This window comes from Lontra canadensis, unplaced genomic scaffold, assembly GCF_010015895.1.
Source record: "Lontra canadensis isolate GAN:19392208 unplaced genomic scaffold, GSC_riverotter_1.0 scaffold1, whole genome shotgun sequence".
In the NCBI taxonomy this organism is placed as follows: domain Eukaryota; kingdom Metazoa; phylum Chordata; class Mammalia; order Carnivora; family Mustelidae; genus Lontra; species Lontra canadensis.
This window is the reverse complement of record NW_022630995.1, coordinates 12,727,652-12,753,854: the sequence shown is the minus strand read 5'-3', so window position 1 is coordinate 12,753,854 and position 26,203 is coordinate 12,727,652. Positions and strand designations below refer to the sequence as shown.

At 35.8% G+C, this 26,203-nt stretch overlaps 1 protein-coding gene across 1 annotated transcript in view; it reads right to left on the bottom strand.

Annotated features, from left to right (window-relative positions):
* Positions 1 to 5,630: 5,630 nt before the first annotated feature.
* The window catches only part of TMPRSS11D (transmembrane serine protease 11D), a 46,587-nt gene continuing 26,014 nt past the window's right edge, over positions 5,631 to 26,203 (bottom strand). Inside the window, exons 4-10 of the mRNA XM_032864552.1 lie at positions 25,135 to 25,202; positions 20,221 to 20,378; positions 18,214 to 18,252; positions 15,419 to 15,596; positions 9,999 to 10,258; positions 8,758 to 8,900; positions 5,631 to 5,792 (exon numbers count right to left, since the gene is read on the bottom strand). Of these exons, the coding sequence (XP_032720443.1) occupies positions 5,631 to 5,792; positions 8,758 to 8,900; positions 9,999 to 10,258; positions 15,419 to 15,596; positions 18,214 to 18,252; positions 20,221 to 20,378; positions 25,135 to 25,202 (1,008 nt within the window). The remainder of the gene's footprint in view (positions 5,793 to 8,757; positions 8,901 to 9,998; positions 10,259 to 15,418; positions 15,597 to 18,213; positions 18,253 to 20,220; positions 20,379 to 25,134; positions 25,203 to 26,203) is intronic.

Below are 26,203 nucleotides of genomic sequence, written 5' to 3'. Positions count from 1 at the left end.
AAATTGCTTTTTCTGCTATCTACCATGAAACATACGTTTAAAAAAGTTTCATATATTTCCTTCAAGGGCTCTTTTCTGAATGACCTGAGAATTATTGATTGCTTTCCTTCGCCATGTCTGAGGAGTATCAATTGTTCTGATCAGAGATATGAAAAATACTACACATACAGGAAAGTACATAAAACATAAACGTACAACTTAGAACAAATATCCATAGAAGTTTGTTAATAAGCCAGTAGCTCTCTGCTTTTCCCTTCTTAGGGATAGTTCTACCCTGCTCCCCTAAAAGTGAACATTGCTTTATATTTTTTGGCAATAGATTCCTTGCTTTTTTTTGAAAATAGTTTTTCATGAGTAAAAATAAATTTTTAAACAATACAGTTGAAAACGGAATAGTATGTATTTTTTTTAATGACTATCTTCTTTAACTTTGTGTTTTTAAGGCTCATCCTTGTTAAGTGTGGCTCTAGTTTGTTCATCTTTATGGCTGTAGGATAGTCCATTGTATGACTATACCAATTTATGTATTCATTCTACTGCTGATGGCCATTTGGTTGTTGCCGCTATTTTGGCGTTTATGAATAGTCCTACTTATTATGTGCACCCATTTCTAACATATTCACTTTGGAGTAGAATTGCTAGATCATAAGATATGCATGTGAGATATTTTATTGGATAATGCCAATTTCCCCTTATTGTTTAAAGCAGTTTATATTATGCCATCCTTATCAGTTTTTGAATTTGTTAGACTTTCAATTATTATACATTGGTGTGTTGTTGTGGTATATTATAATGGCTGTATTTTTTATTTTTCTTATTTCTAATAAGATGGAACCCCTCTAGACAAACCATAAGTGACTCTTAATCTCACAAAACAAACTGAGGGTTGCTGGGGGGAGGGAAGTCTGGAGAGGAGGGTGGGGTTATGGACACTGGGGAGGGTATGTGCTATGGTGAGTGCTGTGAAGTATGTAAACCTGGCGATTCACAGACCTGTACCCCTGGGGATAAAAATACATTATATGTTTATAAAAAAATAAAAAATAAAAAAATAAAAATGAAGAAATAAAAAAGATGGAACCCCTCTTATTGCATTTATTGGCCACTCAGGTTTTTTCTGATGTAACTAATTTCAATCTTCTGTCCATTTTCTTTTATTGAGTTGTCTTACTTATCAATTTACAGTCATTTCTTATACATTTTAGGTCTGAGCTAATTTTTAGTTATGTGTATTGCAAATATCTTCCCTCTGTCATTTTCCCTTTTTATTCTTTAATAGTGTCTTTTGAATAACAAAATGTTCTTAATTAAATATGATAAAATTTAACACATTTTCTTTAAGTCTTTTTTTGTTGTGATACTAAAATAATTTTTTTCATCTAAAGATATCAGGATATTTCTCAAGGTCATCAAGATATTTCCTTATTTTCTAAAAACTACATTCCCCATTCTTTCTTCCCGTCATCCAAAATGGCTTTTGCCCCCTACTTCCCTAAAAGTGTAAATGCTATCAAATTGATATACCCAGTTTCAGTCCCTTCTCGGAGCCACAGATATGTATTTATAGTTGTTTGTCTGACCTGATTGTTTGTATAGTTCAAATGTTAACAGATTCAGGAAGAAACTCATTTTTTCTAAAAAAAGATTTTATTTATTTATTTATTTGAGACACAGAGAGAGTGCCCTTGTGTGTGTAAGGGAAGGGGGGAGGACAGAGAGGGAAGGAGAGGGATAAACAGTTTCCACATTCAGTGCAGAGTCCTAAAGGGGGGCTCCACCTGGGGCTTGACCCAGGGCTTAATTTCACAACCCTGACATCACGACCTGAGCCAAAGTCAAGAGTCGGATGCTTAACCAACTGAACCTAGGGTGCCTCAGAAAGAAACGTTTGATTTCCCATCCTCCAACTGTGTTCTCCCCTCAAACTTTCTTTTTCATTGTTCAGGCTTAAAATTTGAGTCATTCTTGATCACTCCATTTCCCTCAGCCCCTAAATCTAGTCTAAAGATAATTTCTACTGTTTCTTTCTACACATATTTCCTGAATTTCAAGTATTTTTCATCGTCTTCACTATTTGCTCCTCAACCCAAGTAAATTCCATCGTTTCCCTGGATTATTGCAAGTCTTCTGACTTGTCTCCCTTCTTTAACTTTTGTCCTATTCTAGATGATTTGTTTCATGGTTGTGCACCAGGTTAAACAAACACTGTCCCAATGCTCTGCAATTCCTCTTTCTCTCAAAGATTTTATGCTCCCTCAGAACTGTTTCCTTAATTGTGGGTAGAATCTTAGCCTGGAGTGGACAATGGAAATGGTCTGTTTTTAAGCCTGACTCATGGCAGAAATCCTCCAGAGCATTTCTGGCGGCAATCATCCAGCTTCTGCTTACGTATTTCTCTTGATAAGGGAAACTCTTCCTTCAAAAGAAAACTGATTCTTTCAGAAATTAATCACTAGAAGTATGCTGGGAAATGACCTGTTTCCCCCATAGGAAATTAATCAAACTGATTGATTAGAAATGAGAAGGACAGTGTTTTGGGATTTGGATTATATAGACATATGAAAAAAATAAAGAAAAAAAACCCCATTTGGATCTGTTTGAACTGTTGAATGTTTACCAAACTGGAAAATAGCAACTGAATCATGTAAATTAGAGCCTATGACAGATTCAGGTAAATAATCTGAGAAGTTCCTTGCTCCATTCTCATATAAACTATAGAGTAATTATTATCATGGCAAATCAATGCTCTGGAAGAGTCACTTTTGATATCAAAAAATATTTCTCCTGAATCTTCTAGGACCTCCACCCTTCTTTTGTTATCCTGTAATAAATATCCTACCCTTTATCAATGCATCCATTGAGTTATATTGTATGTTTATCGATACCTCCATTCTCTGGGTGTCCTACATGTAGGTACTATGTCTTATTTATCTTAGTGTTATTAGTGTCTAGTAGAGAGCCTAGAACATAGCAGGGCTCAGTAAAGTTGTTAAATGAATGATTTATCTCTGTAATTAAGACCTCCAAACAGTGCAATAAACAACCAATTGTTTGCTCTAAACTTCCTTGGATAATTGTCTTTTCATTAGCTCTGCTTACTGTTTTAAACCCAAGAGGATTCAGTTTAAACATCAAATATTCACTTTGTTTGCTTTTTTTTTTTTTTTTTTTTTTTTTTTTTTTTTACTGGTTAGTCTGTGTTTTCTATATTCTGAACAGGGTTTTCCATGGTATTAATATTTTTTTTCTGGCACTGAATTGAGGTGCTAGAAAATTTTTGCCAGAGCTTTCAGAATGATTTTTTAAAAAAATTTTTTTAAGAGATTTTATTTATTTATTTGACAGAGAGAGAGAGAGATCACAAGGAGGCAGAGAGGCAGGCAGAGAGAGAGGGGGAAGCAGGCTCCCAGCTGAGCAGAGAGCCTGATGCGGGGCTCAATCCCAGGACCCTGAGATCATGACCTGAACCGAAGGCAGAGGCTTTAACCCATTGAGCCACCCAGGCACCCCGATTTTTTTTTTTAAGAACTGAAAGGATTTATGAGTTACCACTCTTCCCCAAAATACACAAAATTGCTTTCATGGAGTTACTTAGCTCTCAGGAAATGGAACCCATCAGTACATTAAAAATAAAGAAAAAATAAAGAAGCATTTAAATAGGTGTTCTGGAATTCATAAATTCTTCATAAAAATAAACATTTGTTAAATATTTTATTTTTGATAAATTGAATTTGTTCTATTTTTGCTAAATAAGTACTCTATATAGCTTTCAACATATAGGAATAAAAAATATGATTATGTGAGGGCACACACACACACACACATCCATACACAAAACACACTCCCCTTGAGGCTTACTCTAAATTACCAGTTTAATGTTGTCACAGTAAAGCCAGGGAGTGTCAAGCTGGGTGCTTGCCTCAGTTACAGAGCTTGATTATAAGGCAGCAGAAAGTTCCAAGCCTTTAGAGCTACTTAGCAATTCTCTTGTTGGAGATCCAATTAAATATATTGGATCATCCTTCATAATCATAATTTCCCTAAATACTTAGGTAAGGAAATAGTTTTAAAAGAGTTTGACAACACAAAGAAAAAAAATGAATAGGCTAAACATCTAACAATTTGTTAGGTCAAGCCAAATGAAAGAAAAACAATGTAAGTGACATTCATGTAGGAAATTATAGAGAAATCGTCCCTGTAAATGCATGCTTAGTAGAGATTTTGTAGTAAAATGTCAATGCAAGCAACTGAAAAAAAAAGTTTATTTGAAAGAAGGTGTACTAACAATTTGTACATTTCATCAAATTGGTTAAATTTTCAACTTCTTTTCCTCAAAAGTACATCACTTCCTTATAGTTCTGTTCACAATTTTCGTGAGGAAATACAAGAAATTTGCATCACAACGCACGTTGAGTTCTGATACCCAGGTGTTGTGTTAGCTTTCAGAAGGGAGTAGTCCTGACATATGCGTAACTTTAGTTAATGCGAGGATCCCATAAAAATTCAGTTACATTAATGATTCGGACTGCATAAATTGCTGTGCCATTGAGTTTTAATGGATTTTATTTACGTTCTTTGGTGATGTGTGTGTAGGGGAGAGAAAAGGAGAAATAGGAAGAGAGGGAAAAGTTCCTTTTCTAAGATAATTCTATTAAAATTATACCATTTAAACTTTCTCTTCGCAAAACAACTCTTCCCATATGACAAAATTCATTACTTGTATTTAGCTATTGAGGATCCTTAAATTCTCAAAAATGACGCCCCCTGGGTGATCTTTAGTTCTTACGATTACTCCTATTTAGTTGATATTTAGTTGTTCAATAGGAGTATTTATTACTCGTATTGAGTTGTTCAAAAGCACTGTGTAGTTGTAAGTTAGCTGAGAAGGTTGTGTAGGTGTATTTCATCAGTTTATGGAGGAAATACATTCTCTCATATAGATGAAGGATATTTTTAATACAAGCCATCATAAAGTTATAATTCATTGGGTCTCAGTTGAGGAGTGACTGCTTTACCTTTAATCTTAAATGTCTGATATTCATCAGTTCTATGGGAGTGTGTTTTTATAGGATAATTAAGATTGCTGTAGGATTGTACAATGACTTCACATATTTAATTCTCAGACTAATACCACCTATAAAGTATTGCATAACCAGAAATTTCAAATAAATACTATTTTTCTTGCCTTGTGCTATTCTTTCTGTCTTGAATGTTACTCTGCCACTTCTTCCTTTGCGAATTTCTATACTTTGCCCAGTTTCAGTGAGACTTTTTAGAGAAAACTCCTCTGACCCTGCAGATTTGTCCAGATTCCTCTGAAGCCTACTCTCAGGGTACCTGTTTTTCTCATTACTGTCTCTTATCACAACTGCAGTAAAACTGTTACCTCTGTAACTAGCTTACGTGTTTCCCCGGCTCCACAGCCACAATACAATGCAATATTCATACAGCTTTCTTGAGAAAACATAGGATCCGTGTAATAAAGAACAGATAGTGTTTGTGAAACCATATTATGGAACAGGATATTAAAACAGGGCACTTTTAGTCTCTTTTCCTCCCGAAAAGGAAAGTTTTGGAATTTTAGATATACACCGGCACACAGACTTTGCCACAGAGATGCATTCATTGCGCTAGACCCCAGTTTTTTCAGTTATCCAGTCACGATAGGCTGTCACTCGGGTATACACTCCTGGCTTATCTGGCAGACCGCATTGATCCCCCCAGCTTACTATCCCCACGAGGAACCAAAGCCGCCGTGAGTCCTCTTGAACGAGTGGGCCACCAGAGTCACCCTGAAGGAAACACAATGATGAAGTGTTAGGCAACCCTAAAGTATTAAGGAGTTTATTTCTATGCCAGTAGAAGTCACACCCATTAATTACCACAGTAAATTTAGTTTGACTTTTTCTGTTGAAATATTATACTACATTGAAATACTATACCACTTTTCAAGTGAAAATTACTGAAATCCTTCAAGAACACTCGTTGTTCCTTCAGCATGCGTGAAAAGATGAGAAGCGTGTTTCCCAGACTGTCCTCAGTTGCCTGGCTGACGGCTTCCCATCCCCGACTTTACCTCCTCCAGGAAGCCTTCCATGGCCTGTGTCTTCCCCCTCCCACTGCCACCCCTTTCTGGCTTTGGGCTGGGTTAGTTTTTCACTGCCTATGTTCCCACGTCCTGTGTGAATCTCATTCACCACTTCTGTATTATTTTATGCAAGGACATTTTGGGTCTGTTTGAACTTGCTCCCTTGTACCAGTTCCCCTTGTGGCAGTCACACATTATTGCCAAACTCATAGCACGGAGGATACTTATTCAGTGTCTGTTTTCCAGGCTATTCTATAAGGTCTGCCACGGAAGGCATACCTATTCTGGACGCTGCTGTATCCTAAGCTTCTAGCTCGCAGGAGATGCTAAGGAAATCTTGATTGGGTGATGAGTCTTCATAAATCTCTTTTGTCTGATGTATAATGTATCATCAAAAAGGATTCTTTGGTGAATTATCAAAAAAATTATATGGCAATGAGTAAAACACTCCTTATGAAATACTTACTAACCAACTATAACCAACCAATCAACATATATTTGTACATGCAGTAATCTAGGTGGGGAGACAAATTTAGTCTGTTTTACATACTGCTTGATCGGTTAAGTGTGTGGGTTCTGGAGTTAAGACAGCCTGAGTTGGAATCCACCCCTTGTCAGCCATATGACATTCAGTAAGCTGTGTAATGCTCACTCTCTCTGCCTGTTTCCTCACCTGTGAATGATGTTTCTGTATGTTTAAATGAGTTTTACATATACAACACTTTCTGTACAGCCGGCATATAGTCTGTACTAAGAAAAGTCAGCTATTTTTAGCTTTTAGAGTAGTTTGCTGTTCATTTGACGACTCTTAGTAGCTAGCTCTTCGTACCTACTTAGTTACTGGTCTAGATGGGGAGAAGGTCAGGGTGTGAATCACCAGCTTGCATGGCAGGCACTGCATCCAGCTGATTGGCACCTGCCTCCCCTGGGTTATGTGTTTGTTCTCCATTTAACCCATTCCCCGTGCTTTCTCATCATTGGGTTTTTGTTGCAATTTTTTTCTTTCTAGTCAGTATCTGCATAATGTCTTACCAAGAGTGAACAAACAGATGTTAAACTAAAAGGTGTAATTTTCCCTGTATCTGGACAGCTTCACTGCCTTATTGTGCAGACATCTAAGCTTGTGTTCTCTCTTCTAGACTATAACTTTGATTAGTGCAAGGAACACCTTGCTGTGCCCGCACAATATCTGGCAGACAGAAAGTAATTCATACATTGTCTTTGAATTAAGGAAGGAAGGAAGGAAGGAAAGAAGGAAGGAAACAAGTAACTGATCTCATAAGCTCTTTTGTAAAGTGCCATTTCTTTTTGAAGCAAAACCTTTACGTATTGTTGTATTACAGTTGAAAATTACTGGGTCCAGAGTGGAACACACAAGGAAAGTTTCATGATGAGCTAAGGCTTGATCTGGGCTTGAGGGGAAGAGCAGAATTTGGGCATGCAGAAGGTAACGGGGATCTTGAGGAAAGCATGAGTAAGTGTTCTTTACCACGAAGACATCTCCACTTAAAGGAAAAAAGCCCATGGGTAGTTAATGGTATTTTGAAAATTGATAAGCAGTTCCTCTCAATTTACATATACCTTGCAGTCATTAAAAAAATGTTTAGTTTTGGGAAAGAGCCCACAGATTGGGATCTTTGAAAAACTGTGGAAGAGCTACTTATCTACTTTTTCAAGAATGTGAGCACTAAATATAAAAGCCAGTAATATTTGAGGAAAGAATAAACCTGATTTTTCTGCATACAATTTGCTCCAGAAAACAGCAGCAGTTTCCTCAAGAAAGATTAATTTTTCTTGAATTTCCAGAAATGTAATTCCTGATAGTAAGTAGTTGCTGCTTTTACTAAATGGGGTTTCAGACATTAGATTAAAATCTACTGAAGGACATAACCACACTAATTTTTTAAATAATTTAATTAAAAATCTTAGTATTAAAACTGTGTTCTAATTACTTAAAGATTTAGAATTATTTGCATTTTTATGTTTGGTTGAAAATGACAGGCAGATCTAAATAGTTTTCCCCCCTCATTTGTGCTGTTTTACAGTTATGGACACTGTTGTGACTCAAATAACTAAGCTTTTTGTGTACGTTTTCTATCTTTAAGGTACTGATATTCAGGTGTTTTTTATATTTTAAAATCAATTATTGTCTATGACTCTTAGATGAGTGATTATTTAAACCTTTAGAGTGACTGAGAGTTTGAGATTGAAATGATATATTTTTCAGAGATTGAAGTTATTAACATCAGTGGTCATGGTCTAGATTAACAACAGTAAAAATAGCTGAGATGGCTGAGATTTCTTTGTTGTTTAGCGCATGCGACGTACTACTCTTATCCCCAATTTATGGATAAAAGATTAGTTATAAAGGTTAAGGACATTATATGTTAATAAAAAAATAAATAAAATTAAAAAAGGTTAAGGAGCTCAAATGCAGTTCTGTCTTGTTCTTGAGCTTTGCTGGATAAACAGTCTGGAATTCCCTTTCTCAAAATTAGTGTTGGATCACCTTCGTAAGAGAGTTTCAATTAGAAAATCTAGATAACAAATTTTTAGAGGATCAGGGCTGTGTATTATAATTATGTTACCTCTATGCCTAGCACAGTGTCACAGGCTAGTAAGTACTTATAAACTTAGATAACGATGTGATAACATTGTCACGAACTTACCCGGCATGCATCCACTCCACCTTGAGGTAGACCCGCACATAGCATTCCAGGCGAGACGGCTCCATTATAACTAATTGGTGCATTACATACGTCATTACTTATTATTCTGACCCGTGCTTGCCGTAGATCTGAAACCGTGTTACCTGTGAAGTATAAAAGCAAACAAAAAACAAAATTGATAAATTAATAACTCTATGGAAATAGGGGAAGGAATAAATGTATCCCAAACACTATTTCTTATTCAGCGAAGGAGACTATTGAAGATGTAAGTAGATTCCTGCAGTAGAGTAGAATAACTCCTGTACACAGATCAATTTTATTTTCTTGCTTTATCTTTGTGATGCGGTGCCCCTTAGACCTTGAAAGCAAAACAAATCTGCTATTGACTAGTAGTAGTCAAGTTATTCAGTGACTGACTTTGAATTGAAAAAATAACATATTGAAGAACCTTTAATCTAGCAATTGAAAGAGAAACCAGTCTGGTTTCAAGGCTAAAGCACTAATTTATTGTATGTTGATGTTCCTTCAAAGTGGCACTGCCATTTTTGTGATTGGTACACATTTCACCTATTTTACCACATTACTTTGAGTCATAAAAACACAATGAGATATTTTCTAGGACAATTAAGCCTTCATATTATTCCTTGGAGATACAATCTACAACATGAGCTGAAGCATGTGGAAATTGTTAATGCTATTCTTCCATTGGCTGATATTCTCATTTTCACCATGTCCCTATTTGTTCCTTCATGTTGCCCTCATTTTTATGCCTATTTTATTTATTCAATAAACAAGAGTGAGCAATGCTTATGAATATATGGAGTTTCTTGCTCTAGAGGCAAGATTCATTTCATCTCAGAACACCTTACTGGTTGTTAATACCCTTAGAGGATACCTATCCAAAGCTTCTTTTCAATTAAAAAAATTTTTTTTCCTTATGGGGAGACATTTGAGATCTACAGAGTCTCTAGATCATTGAAGAACTCATGTTTCCCCATCACTTTGGTTTACATATCCTTATTATTATGTTTGAGAATTCCCCATAGTTTATAGGGACATTGTTTTGCTTTGCTGAGGAAACCCAGTAATAACTAGAGCTTGGACTCTTCCAATATAAGGTTGTTCCTTCCATAGAACATGTCCTTCAGGTGTTCCCTAATCTAAAAAAAATTACATAACAGCAAGTGCCAGGGGATTTTGTTATTGTTGTTGTTGTTTTTTAATTTTCCTGAGACACTTACCACCAAATTCTGAAGATCCCCATCCTGTCACATAAGCAGAAGAACCAGGTGGAATATTCTGGGTAGCCTCTGGGAGACACACCCTATGGATATCTTTGGTAAAATTGATGCCTCCATCAAGTTGCATAGCTGCAATATCATTTTCATGAGTTGCAGGGTTATAATTGTTATGGATTAAAATAGTCCTTACTCTTCTTCTCTGTTTAGGAAATGTTATCGAAACACCAAAGGTGGCAGTCCATACACGAGGATTAGATTGGCTAAAAAAAAAAAAAAAAAAAAAGAAAATATACTTTGAAAGGGAATTTGTGAGTGTTTTTAATATTTGAATTTTGTGTTTGTCCTTCTTGTCACCAGCTAGCAACTATTTGACCAGTATCTCTTTGGTGTATATTTCTGGATTACATAGCTAGTAATGATTGATCATTTATCTAAAGGATCTGTAAATTGGGGGTTGAATAACTTGGTGTTGCTCCTAAGGTTGAATAAAAATAAAATGTAACCACATAACAATGTAAGAGTTTTGTGGAATTTAGATAGAGATGATACAGAAATAAAAATATATATGCCCAGGAAATAATTTTATAAGGTACAGTAACTTATGTAAGAAGAATGCTAGTTAAAAATACTAATGAGAAAAGTAGTTTACAGTAAGCAAATTACACACATTTTTCATATTGAACTTTTTTTGCTCAGGTTCTTCACAGAGAAGATTCTTTTTTAAAAATTTTTATTTATTTATTATTTATTTATTTATTTATTTAAAAAATTAACATATAATGTATTATTTGCCCCTGGGATATAGGTCTGTAAATCATCAGGCTTACACATTTCACAGCACTCACCATAGCACATAGCCTCCCCAATGTCCATAACCCAACCATCCTCTCCCTTCCCCGCTCCCCCCAGAAACCCTCAGTTTGTTTTGTGAGATTAAAGAGTCTCTTATGGTTTGTCTCCCTCCTGATCCCATCTTGTTTCATTTTTTCCCTCCCTATCCCCCACAACCCTCCACCCTGCCTCTCAAATTCCTCATATCAGAGAGATCATATGATAATTGTTTTTCTACAGAGAAGATTCTAAAGATATTCTTCATCTCTTTCTTCCCTCCCTTTTTTTTCATCCAGCATGTGAATAAGAGCATGATTTTGGAAAAAGTTATATTTAGATTTAAATCTTGGCCATGCCATACATTAACAGTGTTATTTAGGGCAATTTATTTCATATCTCTAATTCTTAGTTTATTTTTGCATAAAATGTGATTGTTGATATGCTCTTGCTCAGTTTGTAAGTACTGAGACAAGTGTGTCAAGCACAGTGTTTGGTGCACAAAGTAAGCATTCAATGAAGATAACTATTATTTTCATTAGAGTCCTTACTAAGTGTCTACTTTGTATGAGAAACAGTATGAGTGTCTGGGATTAAACATAAAAATAACTATGCTATAGCAATCAGACAAAAGAAGACAAAAGGCATCTGAATCAGCAAGGAAGAAGCACAACTTTCATTATTTGCAGATGACATTATACCATATCTAGAAAACCTCAAAGACTCCACCAAAAAAACTGCTAGAACTGATAGACGAATTCAGTAAAGTTGCAGGCTACAAAATTAACATGCAGAAATCTGTTGTATTTCTATACAACAGTAATGAATCAGCAGAAAGAGAAATTAGGGAATCAATCCCATTTATAATTGCACCAAAACCAGGAAGATACCTAGGAATAAACCTAACCAAAGAGGTGAAAGACCTGTACTCTGAATACTATAAAACACTGATGAAAGAAATTGAAGATGACACAAAGAAATGCAAAGACATTCCATGCTCATGGACTGGAAGAGCAAATATTGTTAAAATGTCTATTTACCTGCCTCACGTTGAGGTCTTTTATCCATTTCAAGTTTATCTTTGTGTATGGTGTAATACAATGGTCAAGTTTCATTCTTCTATATATAATTGTCCAATTTCCCCAGCACCATTTACTGAAGAGACTGTCTTTTTTCTACTGTATATCTTTTCCTGCTTTGTCAAAGATTAGTTGACCATAGGGTTGTGGGTCCATATCTGGGCTCTCTATTCTGTTCCACTGGTCTATGTGCCTGTTTTTGTACCAGTACCATGCTATGATGTCTTGGTGATCACAGCTTTGTAGTAAAGCTTGAAATAAGGTCACATGATGCTTCCAGTTTTGTTTTCCCTTTTCAACATTTCCTTAGCAATTTGGGGTCTCTTCTGGTTCCATACAAATTTTAGGATTGTTTGTTTCAGCACCTTGAAAAATGCCGGTGGAATTTTGATCAAGATGGCATTGAAAGTATAGATTGCTCTAGGCAGTATAGAAATTTTAACAATGTTTATTTTTCTGATCCAGGAGCATGGAATGCTTTCCATCTTTTTAGGTCTTCAATTTCTTTCTTGAGTTCAGATCCTTTACCTCTTTGGTTAGGTTTATTCCTAAGTATTTTATGGTTCTTGGTGTTAAAGTAAATGGAATCAATTCTCTAATTTCCCTTTCCATATTTTCATTGTTAGTGTATAAGAAAGCAACTGATTTCTGTCTCCAAAAGCAAAGGAAACAAAAGTGAAAATAATCTTTTGGGACTTCATCAAGATCAAAAGCTTCTGCACAGCAAAGGAAACAGTCAGCAAAACAAAGAGGCAACCCATGGAATGGGAGAAGATATTTGCAAATAGCACTACAGACAAAGGGCTGATATCCAGCATCTATAAAGAACTTCTCAAATTCAACACCCAAGAAACAGATAATCAAGTAAAAAAATGGGCAGAAGACATGAAAAGACACTTCTCCAAAGAAGGCATACAAATGACCAACAGACACATGAAAAAATGTTCATCACCATCAGCCATCAGGGAGATTCAAATAAAAAACACATTGAGATACCACATTACACAAGTTAGAATGGCCAAAATTAACAAGACAGTAAACAACAAGTATTGGAGAGGATGTGGAGAAAGGGGAACCCTCTTACACTGTTGGTGGGAATGCAAGTTGGTGCAGCCACTTTGGGAAACAGTGTGGAGATTCCTTAAGAAATTAAAAATAGAGCTTCCCTATGACCCTGCCATTGCACTACTGGATATTTACCCCAAAGATACTGATGTAGTGAAAAGAAGGGACATTTGTACCCTAGTGTTCATAGCAACAATGGCCATAGTCGCCAAGCTGTGGAAAGAGCCAAGATGCTCTTCAGCAGACGAATGGATAAAGAAGATATGGTCCATATATAGAATGGAGTATTATGCTTCCATCAGAAAGCATGACTACCCAAATTTTGTATCAACATGGATGAGGAGATTATGCTGAGTGAAATATGTCAAGCAAAGAAAGTCAGTTATCATATGGATTCACCTACTTGTGGAACATAAGGAATAGCATGGAGGACATTAGGAGAAGGAAGGGAAAACTGAAGAGGGAGAAATCAGAGGGGGAGATGAATCATGAGAGACTGTGGACTCAGAAATAAACTGAGGGTTTTAGAGGGGAAGAGGGTGGAGGGATGGGTGAGCCTGGTGGTGGGTATTAAGGAGGGCATGTATTGCATGGAGCCCTGGATGTGGTACATAAACAATGAATCTTGGAACACTGAAAAAATGAAATTAAATTAAAAAATAAAAAAGAAAAGCTGGAGTGATCACAATTCTGGACTTCAAGTTATATTACAAAGCTGTAGTAATCGAAACAGTATGGTACTGGCACAAAAATAGACGAAGAGATCAATAAAACAGAACAGAAAACCCAGAAATGAGCCCAGAATTATGTGGTCAATTAAACTTTGACAAAGCAGGAAAGAAGATGTTCCAAGCATTTAAAATCATGAATTCCTTTGGTAATCATTGACAATATTTATAACAATGGCTTTCATTATAGTGATATCCTTTACTTAGCTTTGGTGTTTGAGTCTGTCTAGGGCTTTGAATCCAGTACGTCCTTAATTAACGCAAGTATTTGCATTCCTGGTTCCCACACTCAAAGGTGATTAAAATCAATTAGTGCCATTTTTCCTTGCCTTTTCAGGTGGGAATAAACATTGAACCTTGAGCTCCAGCCAGATTGTATTATTCTCTATCCCTAGATTCTGCCTACTTTTTCAGGTTAAAGAGCAATTTGCTCAATTTGCTTCTTCTCTGTTAAAGGTTACTATACCTTCCTCCATTTTTTCCCATTGGAATTCTGAAAAATCTTCACTATTTGTAAGAAGTTCTTTGCAGATTTGAGGGTACTACTGTAGAATATAGTGCCTGTTACAAAACTGTTAAGAGAGAGTAAAGTTTATCATGATTAGTGCACAATGTTCCTAAACCTGAAAAAGTAGCTAGATTTCCGGGGTAGAGAATAAGTTAACCTGGCTGGAGCTCAAGGTTCATGCTTTGAGAAATAAGTCTGGGTTGATTGTGGAGGAGGGCTTTAGGTATGTGTTAAATTGGATTTTAGACTGTGGATATTCAGTGAGTCTGAGAGGAAAATAGATATGGTCAGAGGCACATTTGATTTAAATCATCTTCACTTTTCTGAGTGAACGTTTAGAGTTTAGTTCCCAGCAACTGTAGGGGTCTAGGATGCTCCAATAATAAGGCGTGTCTGTACCTAACAGATTTTAGTCATCTGAGTCTAAAGTTCTTCTGTTCTGAGTAAGTTTATGTATCCTACTCTCCACTGTCAGATTATTACCCTCATGTTAGCAATAGCCTTCAGTTACATCAATGAAGAATTTTTTTAAGTTGTTTAAATTCATTTTATTTATGCTGCTCACTATTCTTGATCATTATTTTTGTGCATATTTATCTCTAACATTAGAATGTAGGCTCCTTTAAAGTACGGGCAGTGTTTAACTAGCTGCTATGTTAACACTGTGCTCATAGTAGATATTCAATAATTGTTTTGAAAGAATTAGTTAATAGCATAGGACAGTCTTGGACCAGCCATCAGTCTGTTGATCAGCTTACATGATATAATGTGAAAATTTCCTATAGCAATTCATTTTGCTAACATTTAACATATGTTTAGATTGATGTATTTGACCCTCTCAAAAATACTAAAACATAGATAATAGTAGGTTCCTAATTTGGGGGTGGGGGAAAGAGGCTTATAAAGGTTCAATAATTTTCTCAAGCTTTCATAGCTAGGATTTAAATTAAACATTCTGACATATAAATCATTGTTCTTTACCATGATGGCATACTATTACCCGAAACAGAAAAATAGGATTAAATTAGCAAGGTGAAGGAGAAAAAAAATATTTTTGTTATGATGGATAGGAAGAAAAGACTCATAATTTTTTTTGTATCCAATTATTTTTAGCACAATCCAATTATGTTCCATCCTTGGGGTTTGGGTGGCGTTCTTCTGTATATGTCTCTCCTAGTTGTTCCCAGATGGGTAGGTAAGCTGCGGCCTCACCTTCTGAAGCAGTGAGCTGCTGTCAGGATCCACATGCTGCTGATCAGGATGCCGCCACAGTGGTGAACATTATTCACCTGTAGACTGACTTGCCACGGCCAGTCTCCTTCCTCAGCCTGAGTGCCTCCTGTGATCCTCTCCTCAGACAAAGTTATTAGGTCTGGACGGGCCCCACAGCCTAATGAGAAAAGAACATGAATGGGCTGGGAAGGTCGTGATACATTTACATCTGGGAGGTGCTGCTAGAATCTCTCCATCTTTTACAACTTTTCTGTGTTTCATGTGTTCTTCCCCAGAACATGTTAACCTTTCCAAAAGCATGATCAGTATGTTATTTTTTAGAGTACTTATGTGACTCCTGTTGACTATAGACTGCATTTTAGAGAATATTTCTGAACTTGAGATGGAGGCTTCTTATTCTGGAGAGCCTTCAGAGTTCTCTGGAGTTTTTCATGAATGGAAGTTAAGATGGGTTAGTGCTGGATGTAAGACCTTGGGCCAAAAGTTCATTAGGAAATTTTCATCTTCTCTTTAGCTTTGCTATTCAAAAGTGTGGTCTGTGGACCTGCAATATGGGCATACCCTGGAAGTTTATAAGTTTATAAGTTTATTAGAAATGTTGAGACTGTGTGAAAATAACCTAAGGGTCTATCAGTGGATGAGTGGGTCAAAGGAATGTCTGTCTGTTTGTCTGTCTGTCTCTCTCTATATATATTTACACACACACACACACACACACACACACACACAAAGGGATATTATTCAGCCTTAAAAAAGAAGGAAACCCTGTTGTTTGCAACAACATGGATGAACTGGAATGTATCTGTTAAGTAAAATAAGCCAGATAAATTCTGCATGGTACCACTTATATGCTGTAGAATCTTAAACAAATAGTCAAATTCCTAGAAAGAAAGAGTAGAAAGTACTTGCTAGGAGATGGAGGGTGGAGGAAATGGGGAGAATTTGGTAAAAGTGTAAAAAAATTCAGCTATAAGGTAAATAAGGTCTGAGGATCTAGTGTGTAACAGGGTGTCTACAGTTGATAACACTATTGTATAATTGAAATTTGCAAGAGTATAGAATTTAAAAGTTGTTATAAAAAAGGAGGCAACTAAATATGTGAGGTGATGAATATATTAACTAGATAGAATCTTTTTGTTATATATATATATATACATATATATATAAAACAAATAATAATTTGTGTACTTTAAATATCTTACAATTTTAGCAATTTTCCCTCAAGGCTGAAAAAAAATTGACTCTAAGGCACACGCCAGGGAACAAATGAGAAGCTGTATTCCCCCCCTTCCCAACGTTATTGTGGAACAATTGACAAATATAGTTCTGTATTTTTAAAATGTATAGTGTGTGAGTTGATATACATATACATTGTTGATTACCAAGGTCAAGACAACCAACACCTCCATCACCTCACATAGTTAACTCTTGTGTGCATGTGTTGAGAATGCTTAAGATATACTGTCAGCAACTTTCAAGCATACAATACTGTCTTATTAATCATAGTCACCATGCTGTGTGTTAGAGCCTCAGAACTTAATAGAAGCTACATTCTAATGAGTGATTCCTGTGTAGACTGAAGTTGGGGGAAAACTGTTCTTATCAAGAAATCACCATAGTGGTGACCCAGCTCATCATGAAAGTTCCAGTCCACCTCCATAACTCACTCTATATTACCAAATGCACCCTCAAAAAAGAGTTACTGCAGGTCCACAGAGTATACTTGAGGGTAACTGAGGGTCTCTAAGTATCTAGGTGAGATTTAAACATCTGAAGAGAGAAAGCCTATGAACACTCCAATGGCTGAAACTGAAATGATTATTCAGGTCCTCTCAATTCCCCTTTCCATGATTTACCTCCTTTTTTTTTTTTTAGTCTATTATTGAGAAATTAGAAGTAAACCACCACCAATAAGTTCTATTACTCTAAAGTAGTGACACTGTTTAATAGAACATCCATCCAAAGGCATTTTTTCCTAACAGACTTTCCAGATAGAGGAGGGCCAGACTTTCATTTAGAATATACATAGAACAGAAGTTCCTCTGTTGCATCCTTCAACCAAATTCCTTAGTAAATTACTTTGGCATATTTTCATTAAAAAGAAGTATAATTAAATATATAATGAAGTTGAGAAATACCCATAAAGGTTGCATTACCTTGTAACATCACTTAAGGATTTGAGATAGGCCAGCTATAGAGGTGCACTGAACTAATTTGTAACTACATTTCATCACCAGAGAAGGAAACAGCTGTTTTCTAGGGATTATATTTCTACTGTCCTAGCCTGAGAGTGTACAGAATGACATTGGAAAGTCATGACTCTTCCTTTAGAGACATAAAACTGACAACACTTTTATAATTTTTTAATTCTACTTTTTGGTTAACTTAAATCAATAACAAAGCAGGCTATTCTGGTGGTCAGGAGGAGCCATATTAATGGTGTCCCCAAACAGAATTTATAAGTCTACAGAAGTGCCACCATAGATTGGGGGTAGGAAAAGCTTCCCAAAGCTGTTAAGAACATTTTCCTGAGGTCAGACTTGACACAGAATGTCACTGCTGCCACCCCCTTCTTCTAAAAGAAGGGGAAAACCTAAACAATGCTCCATGGGCCAGTGGAATCAGCAGTCTTTTCTCAACAGTAGCCCACATGAGTGAATTATTAAGAATAAAGATAACACCTTAGAAGCTACCTTGGCAAAGAGTGCAAATACTTGACCATTTGCTATTTGTATTTTGATAAATCGTTTTTATAAGATAATTTTCAAACTTACCTTCAGTGAAAATATTTACTGTATCCTGGTCAGTAAGTGCTGGTATTAAAAAAAATAGAGAGTAAGATCAATAAAATCAATAAGGGTGTTTATTATTTAATCTTAATTTCTTAAATGTAGTTCTCAGACAACCACCATCAGAATCAATCAGGGATCTGATAAAATACAGATTTCTAGGCTTCATCTTAGACCTGCTGAAAGTCTCTGAGTCGTAAGTCCCAGAAATCTCTGTGTTTACAGCCTTCCAAAAACAACAATTTATTGTTATTTATATCAAAGTTTGTGCTTTAATTTTTCATCAAACACTAATAGATACTTAAAAGCTATTTAAAAGTTATTCCTGCTCTCAAGTCACCCAGTTTAGTTGGGAAAACAGAAACATAAGCAAGCCGTTGAAATTGATGTGATAAGTAGCATAAGAGAAGTTAGATTTTCATTTACTTGAATATATATGTAGGTATATATAGATATATCTGTATTATACTACTGGTACTATTCTTAGTATGGCAGATATAACACTGAAAAAAACACAGGAGGTCTGCCCTCACATAATTTACAGCTAGAAATAATCAAGGAACCATTCAAATCAATTCAAGTGAAAGTGGAGAGTAGAATGGTGAGGGTGATCACGCTACCTGAGAGAGTCACTGAGTTATCATGGTGAGAAAAATATTTGAGCTGTATTTTGAAGACCTAAAAGGAACTTTCTGGGCAGACAAGCATTAAAAAATTATTCCAGGTGAAAGTGTAGTGGATTCAAGTGCACGGAGATGGATGATGTTTGTGGAGTAATCGCATCAGTAGGGCTGGTAGTGCAAGTGCGTCACAAAGGGAGATGGTGTGAGCGCCTGGACAGAAAATATGGTGATAGCAGAGAGTGAAGGTCTGTCTGTTGTAATTTAAGGTCTGCTTACAGAACCATCTTCTCTGCCCATCCTATAGCCATCTCAAACTCAGTGTGACCAAATTTACTCCAGATTTGCTACTTACATTATATTTCTTCCTTTAGGAAATGGTCCCACTTCTACCAGTGGCTCAGAAATCTGAGTGTCTCTAATTCCTCCCTTCCTGTCATTTTCACATCTTATTGGTTTTCAGATTTTGTACCTTTTACCCTCTAACAATCTTTTGCATTAGGCCCATCCTCCTGATCCCTTTGGCTACCCCTTTTGTTGGTGCGGTCATCATTTGACATCTCTACTATTACAATAACCTTCAATCTGGATTCCCTGCCTCCACCTTCGTGCTTTTCAAGATGTCTATTTACACTTTACCAGGCTGTTTTTTTTTTTCTACAAATATATGTCAGATTATATATGTTTGCTTGTTTCATTTGTGGGAAGTCATGGGAAGCTTTTAAGTCATATTGAAATTATGTTTTAAAACATTTCCTTGATTTATGTAGACAGTAGTTTGGAAGGGGCCAAGAAAGTATTACAAAGAATAATGTGGAGGCTAGTGCAGTAGTTCAAGTCAGGAGTGATGTTGGCTTGGACCAGAGTGGTAGCAATGGAAAAAATGGAAATAGATTCAAGAAAGGCAGAGGTACAGATATTTTCAGAGAGGAGTTAGGAATGTTGCTAAACCTTCTAATTTCCTCCTTCATTCTACAAGTATTAGATACCTTCCAATTGCACCCTGTGTTCTGGGTGAGGTGGAGTGTTAATTAAATGGTTCTCTGACCTTGAACAGCTATTTGCCACTTCTATAACATACCTACAGGTTGAACATCTGACAACAACATCTCTCATAAGGAGTGTTGAGAGGGAAAATTAATAAATGAATGTTAGCTAATGAAATTTACTATATGAATGCTGAATGATTCTTTAAACATTAGAATGTTTTATATTAGAGAACTATGCATTATGTCTACCTTTATAGTATATTGTTTTCCTAAAGTTTAATTCCAAGAAAAGAAAATCAATCTCATTAAATTAAAATATGAATTATAACTGGTTAAGTTGATATATTGGGATAAAATGGTAAAAAAAAAACAATGGTACTTGCATGTTATCTCAGTCGAAGGGTTTATTTCCAAGTTTCCAGAGTTATTCAGAATTTGGTGTAAAACAGACTCAATTCTGCTTTTCATTGATGCTCCATTGTTATTTCTAGTGAATTTAAATTTCATGACAACATCTGCTATCACACCATTACCCTCCTGCCTGAAAGCCATAAATATATTAAAAATAAATATAATTTTGTGCTATTCTGTTTATATTCTCTCATTGGTTAAACATTAAAAAATTCACTTGGAGAATTTAGCTTTAGAACAGATTGATTTAACAGTGTTTTCATACTTAATGATATATAACAATGTTATTCCACAAATATTTGATTTCAAAGCATGGTACACTATATCCACCATTCAGTATAGCTGGCTTTAAAGTCAGAACTCCAAAGTTTGAATATCAGCTGTGCCATCTACTGTTCGACTTTAGTAAGTTATTTGTTTCTTAATCTTTCTCTAAGTCTCCTCACATTAAAATTGATTGTTATGAAGTTTACGTGAATTAACACATGCAAGAGTTTTGGGAAGAGTACATACCATACAGTATTAGCTATTATTATAATATAATAGAATTATAATACTTATAAGTATTAGCTATTATTAGACTTCACAAAAATCTTCAAAAAGGAAACTCCCTTATCTCATTAAACAAACCTATAAAGAGAAAAGTTTCCAAATTTATGTGACTTAAAGACTTGGGTTAATTTTCTAGTACCCAAATGCATTAATGCGGCTACAAAGTCAAATGTTAAAATTTTATCTCTATATCAGTTAGCTACACATATTCTCCACAATGAAGCTTAATAAATTGACTAAATGCTACAATGATAAAAAATCAATGTAATGTCCCCTTCCTTATGTGTGAATTACCATGTTAATCATTGCCCCACCTAACATTGGCGATATTCTTTTCTGAAACGTGCAATAGACAAATTTGTCTTTCATATTCATTCTAGGCCTCTTCCTCTCCTCTCAATTATCAGTTCTGCTGTAATATTCATTCCAGATATTAATTTAATATTTACTTAGCAAATGTTAAATAACCACCTTCTTGTGCTAGGCACTGTTCTTAGTTTAAGAAATTAACATTGATCAAGATTCACACTTGCCATTCTCATGGATTTTGCAGTTTAGATAGAGGAGCAGACACTGAAGAAATAATTATTACTTTCATTTCTAGCAACATGAAGTCTAAATAATTAAAAAGTTCTCCATATAAAATAACCAGAAATACTTGATAAAATAGAATAAATTTCATTTGAAATGCAAAACTACGTTAACATTAAAGTAAGGGAAATCTTGGAAGACCAAAAATGAATAACATGAATATTACGTAGTAAGTACTAGAATATCCAACAGACTTGAGTTGTAGCATTTACATGGATACGGGAGAGGAGGCTTTGGGCTAGTGCTAATTAGGGAAGTGAACATGAGGTTTCTAAATAAGGCCAGGATTCTTAAAGAACTAAATCCTCAGTGAAAGCATGGATTAGAAAGAAAAAAAATGTGCTCATCATGTCATTAAAAAAAAAAAAAAAGATAAGGAAGTTTATGTGTCTCAGGGTTCCAGGTCTAGACAGAAAAAAGATTGTCCTGACAATTCATGATCATGAGCCTAGCTGCATAAAAGTTTTAGATCTGCATTACCACCATCTGCCTGATTCCAGAAACTTTAAGAAATTAACAACAACAAAAAATGGCTCAAATGCTGCTGATCCTCCTAGAGTGTCTGATAGAAGCAAATGCTCTGTAAATTGTATTTGCATAGCATCCCACTTATGAAGTGGGATTAAAGTAATCATACAGTCCCAATGGCAAAGAATTTATCATGAGCTAGAATCAGCAGAATGAGGACCGCATCCTCAAAAACTCATATAGTAAAATTAACAGGTGGATAAATGTATTTGAAATGACTAATGACATAAAAGGGCGAATCATAAATGTGAGAAAAGTATATGACATTATCAAAACAGACCAGACAAGCTTACAAAAGAAACAAATAGAGCTTGCAGACAGGAAAATGTAGTCATAATTTTAAATCAAAATTAAAAACTCAGTGGATGGGTTACATAAAATATCAGACAAAGCTAAAGAGAAATTAATTAACTGAAAGATAAAAATAAAGAAATCACACAAAGTGTAGCACAGATAAAGAGATGAAACAGAGGCTAAGAGACTAGAGAAGTTTCAATGTTTACCTAATGCAAAACTAAAGAAGATCACCAACAAATAAAGGGGCAACAATATTATAAGAGATAATGAGAATTATCCAGAACTGATGAAGATATGAAGCCTTGGATCACAAGAGTCTGAGGCATACTAAATAAAAGAAATACCTCCCCCAACAAATACATCATTTAAAAAAAACTCTGAACTCCAAAAACAAACGGAAGACTTTCAAACAATAGAGATGATCTACCAAAGAACATTTGACTGAAGGGCTATTTTTTAAAAAATTAATTAATTTTTTTTTTAGTAAACATATAATGTATTTTTATCCCCAGGGGTACAGGTCTGCGAATCGCCAGGTTTACACACTTCACAGCACTCACCATAGCACATACCCTCCCCAATGTCCATAACCCCACCCCCCTCTCCCAACCCCCCTCCCTTCAGCAACCCTCAGTTTGTTTTGTGAGATTGAGAGTCACTTATGGTTTGTCTCCCTCCCAATCCCATCTTGTTTCATTCGTTCTTCTCCTACCCTGAAGGGCTATTTCTTAATAGCAACAAAGAAGGCAGTAGATAATTGTATCTTCAAAATTGCTGAGAGACAATAGCAACTGATTTAGAATTTCATATCCATATTAAAGTATTATTCAAGAACGAACATAAAATAGGACTTTTTTTTAGATCAAAGCAAAACAAAAAGGATACTTTATGGTTCATGGCTCTTGTGAAAATTTATAAAGGAATTACTTCGGTAAGAAGAAGATTGAACCCAGGAGGATTAAGGTATGGTAATAAATAAAGAAAAAAAAATGCCAAACTGGTAATCTATCATTACAGTGACTAATTTGGAGTCATTACAAATATGGTGGAGCTAAAATGTCATTCATAATAATATGAACAAGAGTTTCAAGTTCCCTATATTATTTGGAAGAAGGGTAGTGAATTAAGCCAACTCTCCTTATTTAAATTTTAAGGATAATCACTAAAAGCAAAGATGATCAGAATGCATTAGAAAATATAGCTGTCTTTCTGTTTTAGGTGAAATGTCTAACCTATAAGGATATATAAATATTGAAAATAAAATATTGAAAACCCCTCTTGGGGTTAGGGATATTGAAGAACTGACAGAAATCTAGTGGGACTGAGACTAGTCTAGGTGGATGGTAGTGAAAGATAAGCCCAGAGATGGAAATGGTAAGAAGAAATCAGAAAAAGGAAGGTTGGGTAAACTTTGTTACATATATGTGTATAAAAATGTCTTTCTCTCTCTCTCTCTCTCTCTCTATATATATATATATATATATATATATATATATGTACATTTATCTGCACACACATACGTACAACATTATATCAAGAATACATGTACCTCTGATATGCATCTATTATGTTCATATATAATACTTGGCATGTTGCAAAGGCAATGCAAGGCCAATAGAAGGATTTTAACTAGGGGAATAATATGTTTAGAATTTTGTTTCAAAAAGTCTTTCTGGCTGCTGTATAGAATGAGTAGAACAAGAATGGAGGAAAGGAGGCTCATTCGGGAGACCATTCATAGTCCTGGAGAGAAATGGTTGAGGGAACTATTTGAAGAAAAGTTATGGATCTTAGAGATTCTTCCTACTCTTCACAATTCTTAACAAGATTTATCTGATCAGATGTTCATGCTCCTGGGACTTAGTCTACAGAAAAGAAGAAATATTAATTTTCTTGTGGTAGTGGTATTTGAGAAATACGTCCCTTTCAAAGGAATTTTGCATATTATTTGAAGGATCGGTTGATGTACCCATTTGAGGCATTTGTGATAGTGTTAGTATTCTAGTTGGGAGGGCCTGTCTCGTCACATCACATAGACAGGTACACATTCAACTAAGGCAGGAATGTCAAATAACTAGAATGCATACTGCTACTCCCCTTATTATTAATTCCTGCCAGACATGCTTGGATTTGGCCACAGCATCTTTTACATTACAGCGTTCCAGGCAGACACAAACCAAAAAGCTTGATGTTGGTCATAGTGTCTGATCTTGGATGAATATGCCCATGACCACAGCATTGAACAACTCCAGGGACACTGTTTACATGTGCTAGATTGTGAATGGGATCCACCAGATTTATACAGTAGGATGGCTTTGTTACCATACCTTCACCTGACTCTCTTTAATCTTTCTTCCTTTCCTATCAAGAATTGAAGCAAGAGATGATGCTGAGTGAAATAAGTCAAGCAGAGAGAGTCAATTACCATATGGTTTCACCTATTTGTGGAGCATAACAAATAGCACGGAGGACAAGGGGAGATGGAGAGGAGAAGGGAGTTGAGGGAAATTGGAAGGGGAGGTGAACCAGGAGAGACTATGGACTCTGAAAAACAATCTGAGGGTTTTGAAGGGGCGGGGGCTGGGAGGTTGGGGGAGCCTGGTGGTGGGTATTATGGAGGGCACGGATTGCATGGGGCACTGGGTGTGGTGCAAAAACAATGAATTCTGTTACACTGAAAAGAAATAAATAATAAAAAAAAGAATTGAAGCGATATGTTTATTTACATTAGTAAATGGGATATATGTGGCATGTTTTGTTATTGTTTTGGCATTGTTTTTTAAGCTGCCCATGATACTTCTTTCATAATACTGCAACAAATTGTGTGAATGCCTCATTCATTATCCATGCTGTGAACAAGAGTCAAATGGGCCAAATTGCATCTAAGCTTATGTGTTTTCTTACAGAGTTCCACTTACCTCAGTTTGACAACATGAGCTCTGATGAACTGACTTCTTAAATTTGATTCTTTGAACGTTTTAGTAATCTGTAGAAAGAAAAGAAAAAAATAACCTCTTTGTAGTTACAGTTGTTCTCCCCTTCCTTCTTCTTTCTAACCTAGCAACGTAGGACTTAAGTTTATGAGCAACAGGGACTGGAGTTTTCAGTTCAGTTCAGCTTAGTCCACTTCCATCTCAGAACAGATGAGGTTGATTTAGACAAGTGATACAGCTTTCGGATGCAGGGCCTATTTACTCATCTGTGATACAAAGATGGTAATGGACGGGATGCAGCTTCACTAGAAGTCATCTCAACATTAGATGTTTTACTCAGGGTGATGTGGTGGCTCTTCCTGCGGGGGTAGGGGCCAGTGCCAAGCCAACACTAGGGGAATCCATGATACAACTTACATTTGTGTGATTCCCCAACAACTGTTTTTAAATGGGTAAAACCAGGTTAAAATGAGTGATGAAAAGGGGAAAACATGTAAAGGGCAGTTTTTTCCTTGTTAATTCTGACTAATACCTAAGCATCCAAGGTTATTTGTGACATCAGTCAGTAATTTCCTGACCTAACCTTAACTATTTCCCTGCATCATTTTTCTTTTTTTTTTTTTGTATAATGTTTAATGATTTTTCTTTATTATTATTTTTTAAATTGTATTTTATTTTTTCAGTGTTCCAAGATTCATTGTTTATGCACCACACCCAGTGCTCTATGCAATACGTGCCCTCCTTAATACCCACCACCAGACTCACCCAACCCCCCCACCCCCCTCCCCTCCAAAACCCTCAGTTTGTTTCTCAGAATCCAGTCTCTCATGATTCATCTCCCCCTCTGATTTCCCCGAATTCACTTTTCCTTTCCTTCTCCTAATGTCCTCTGTTATTCCTTATGCTCCACAAGTAAGTGAAACCATATGATAATTGACTTTCTCTGCTTGACTTATTTCACTCAGCATAATCTCCTCCAGTCTCGTCCATGTTGATACAAAAGTTGGGTAGTCATCCTTTCTGATGGAGGCATAATACTCCATTGTATATATGG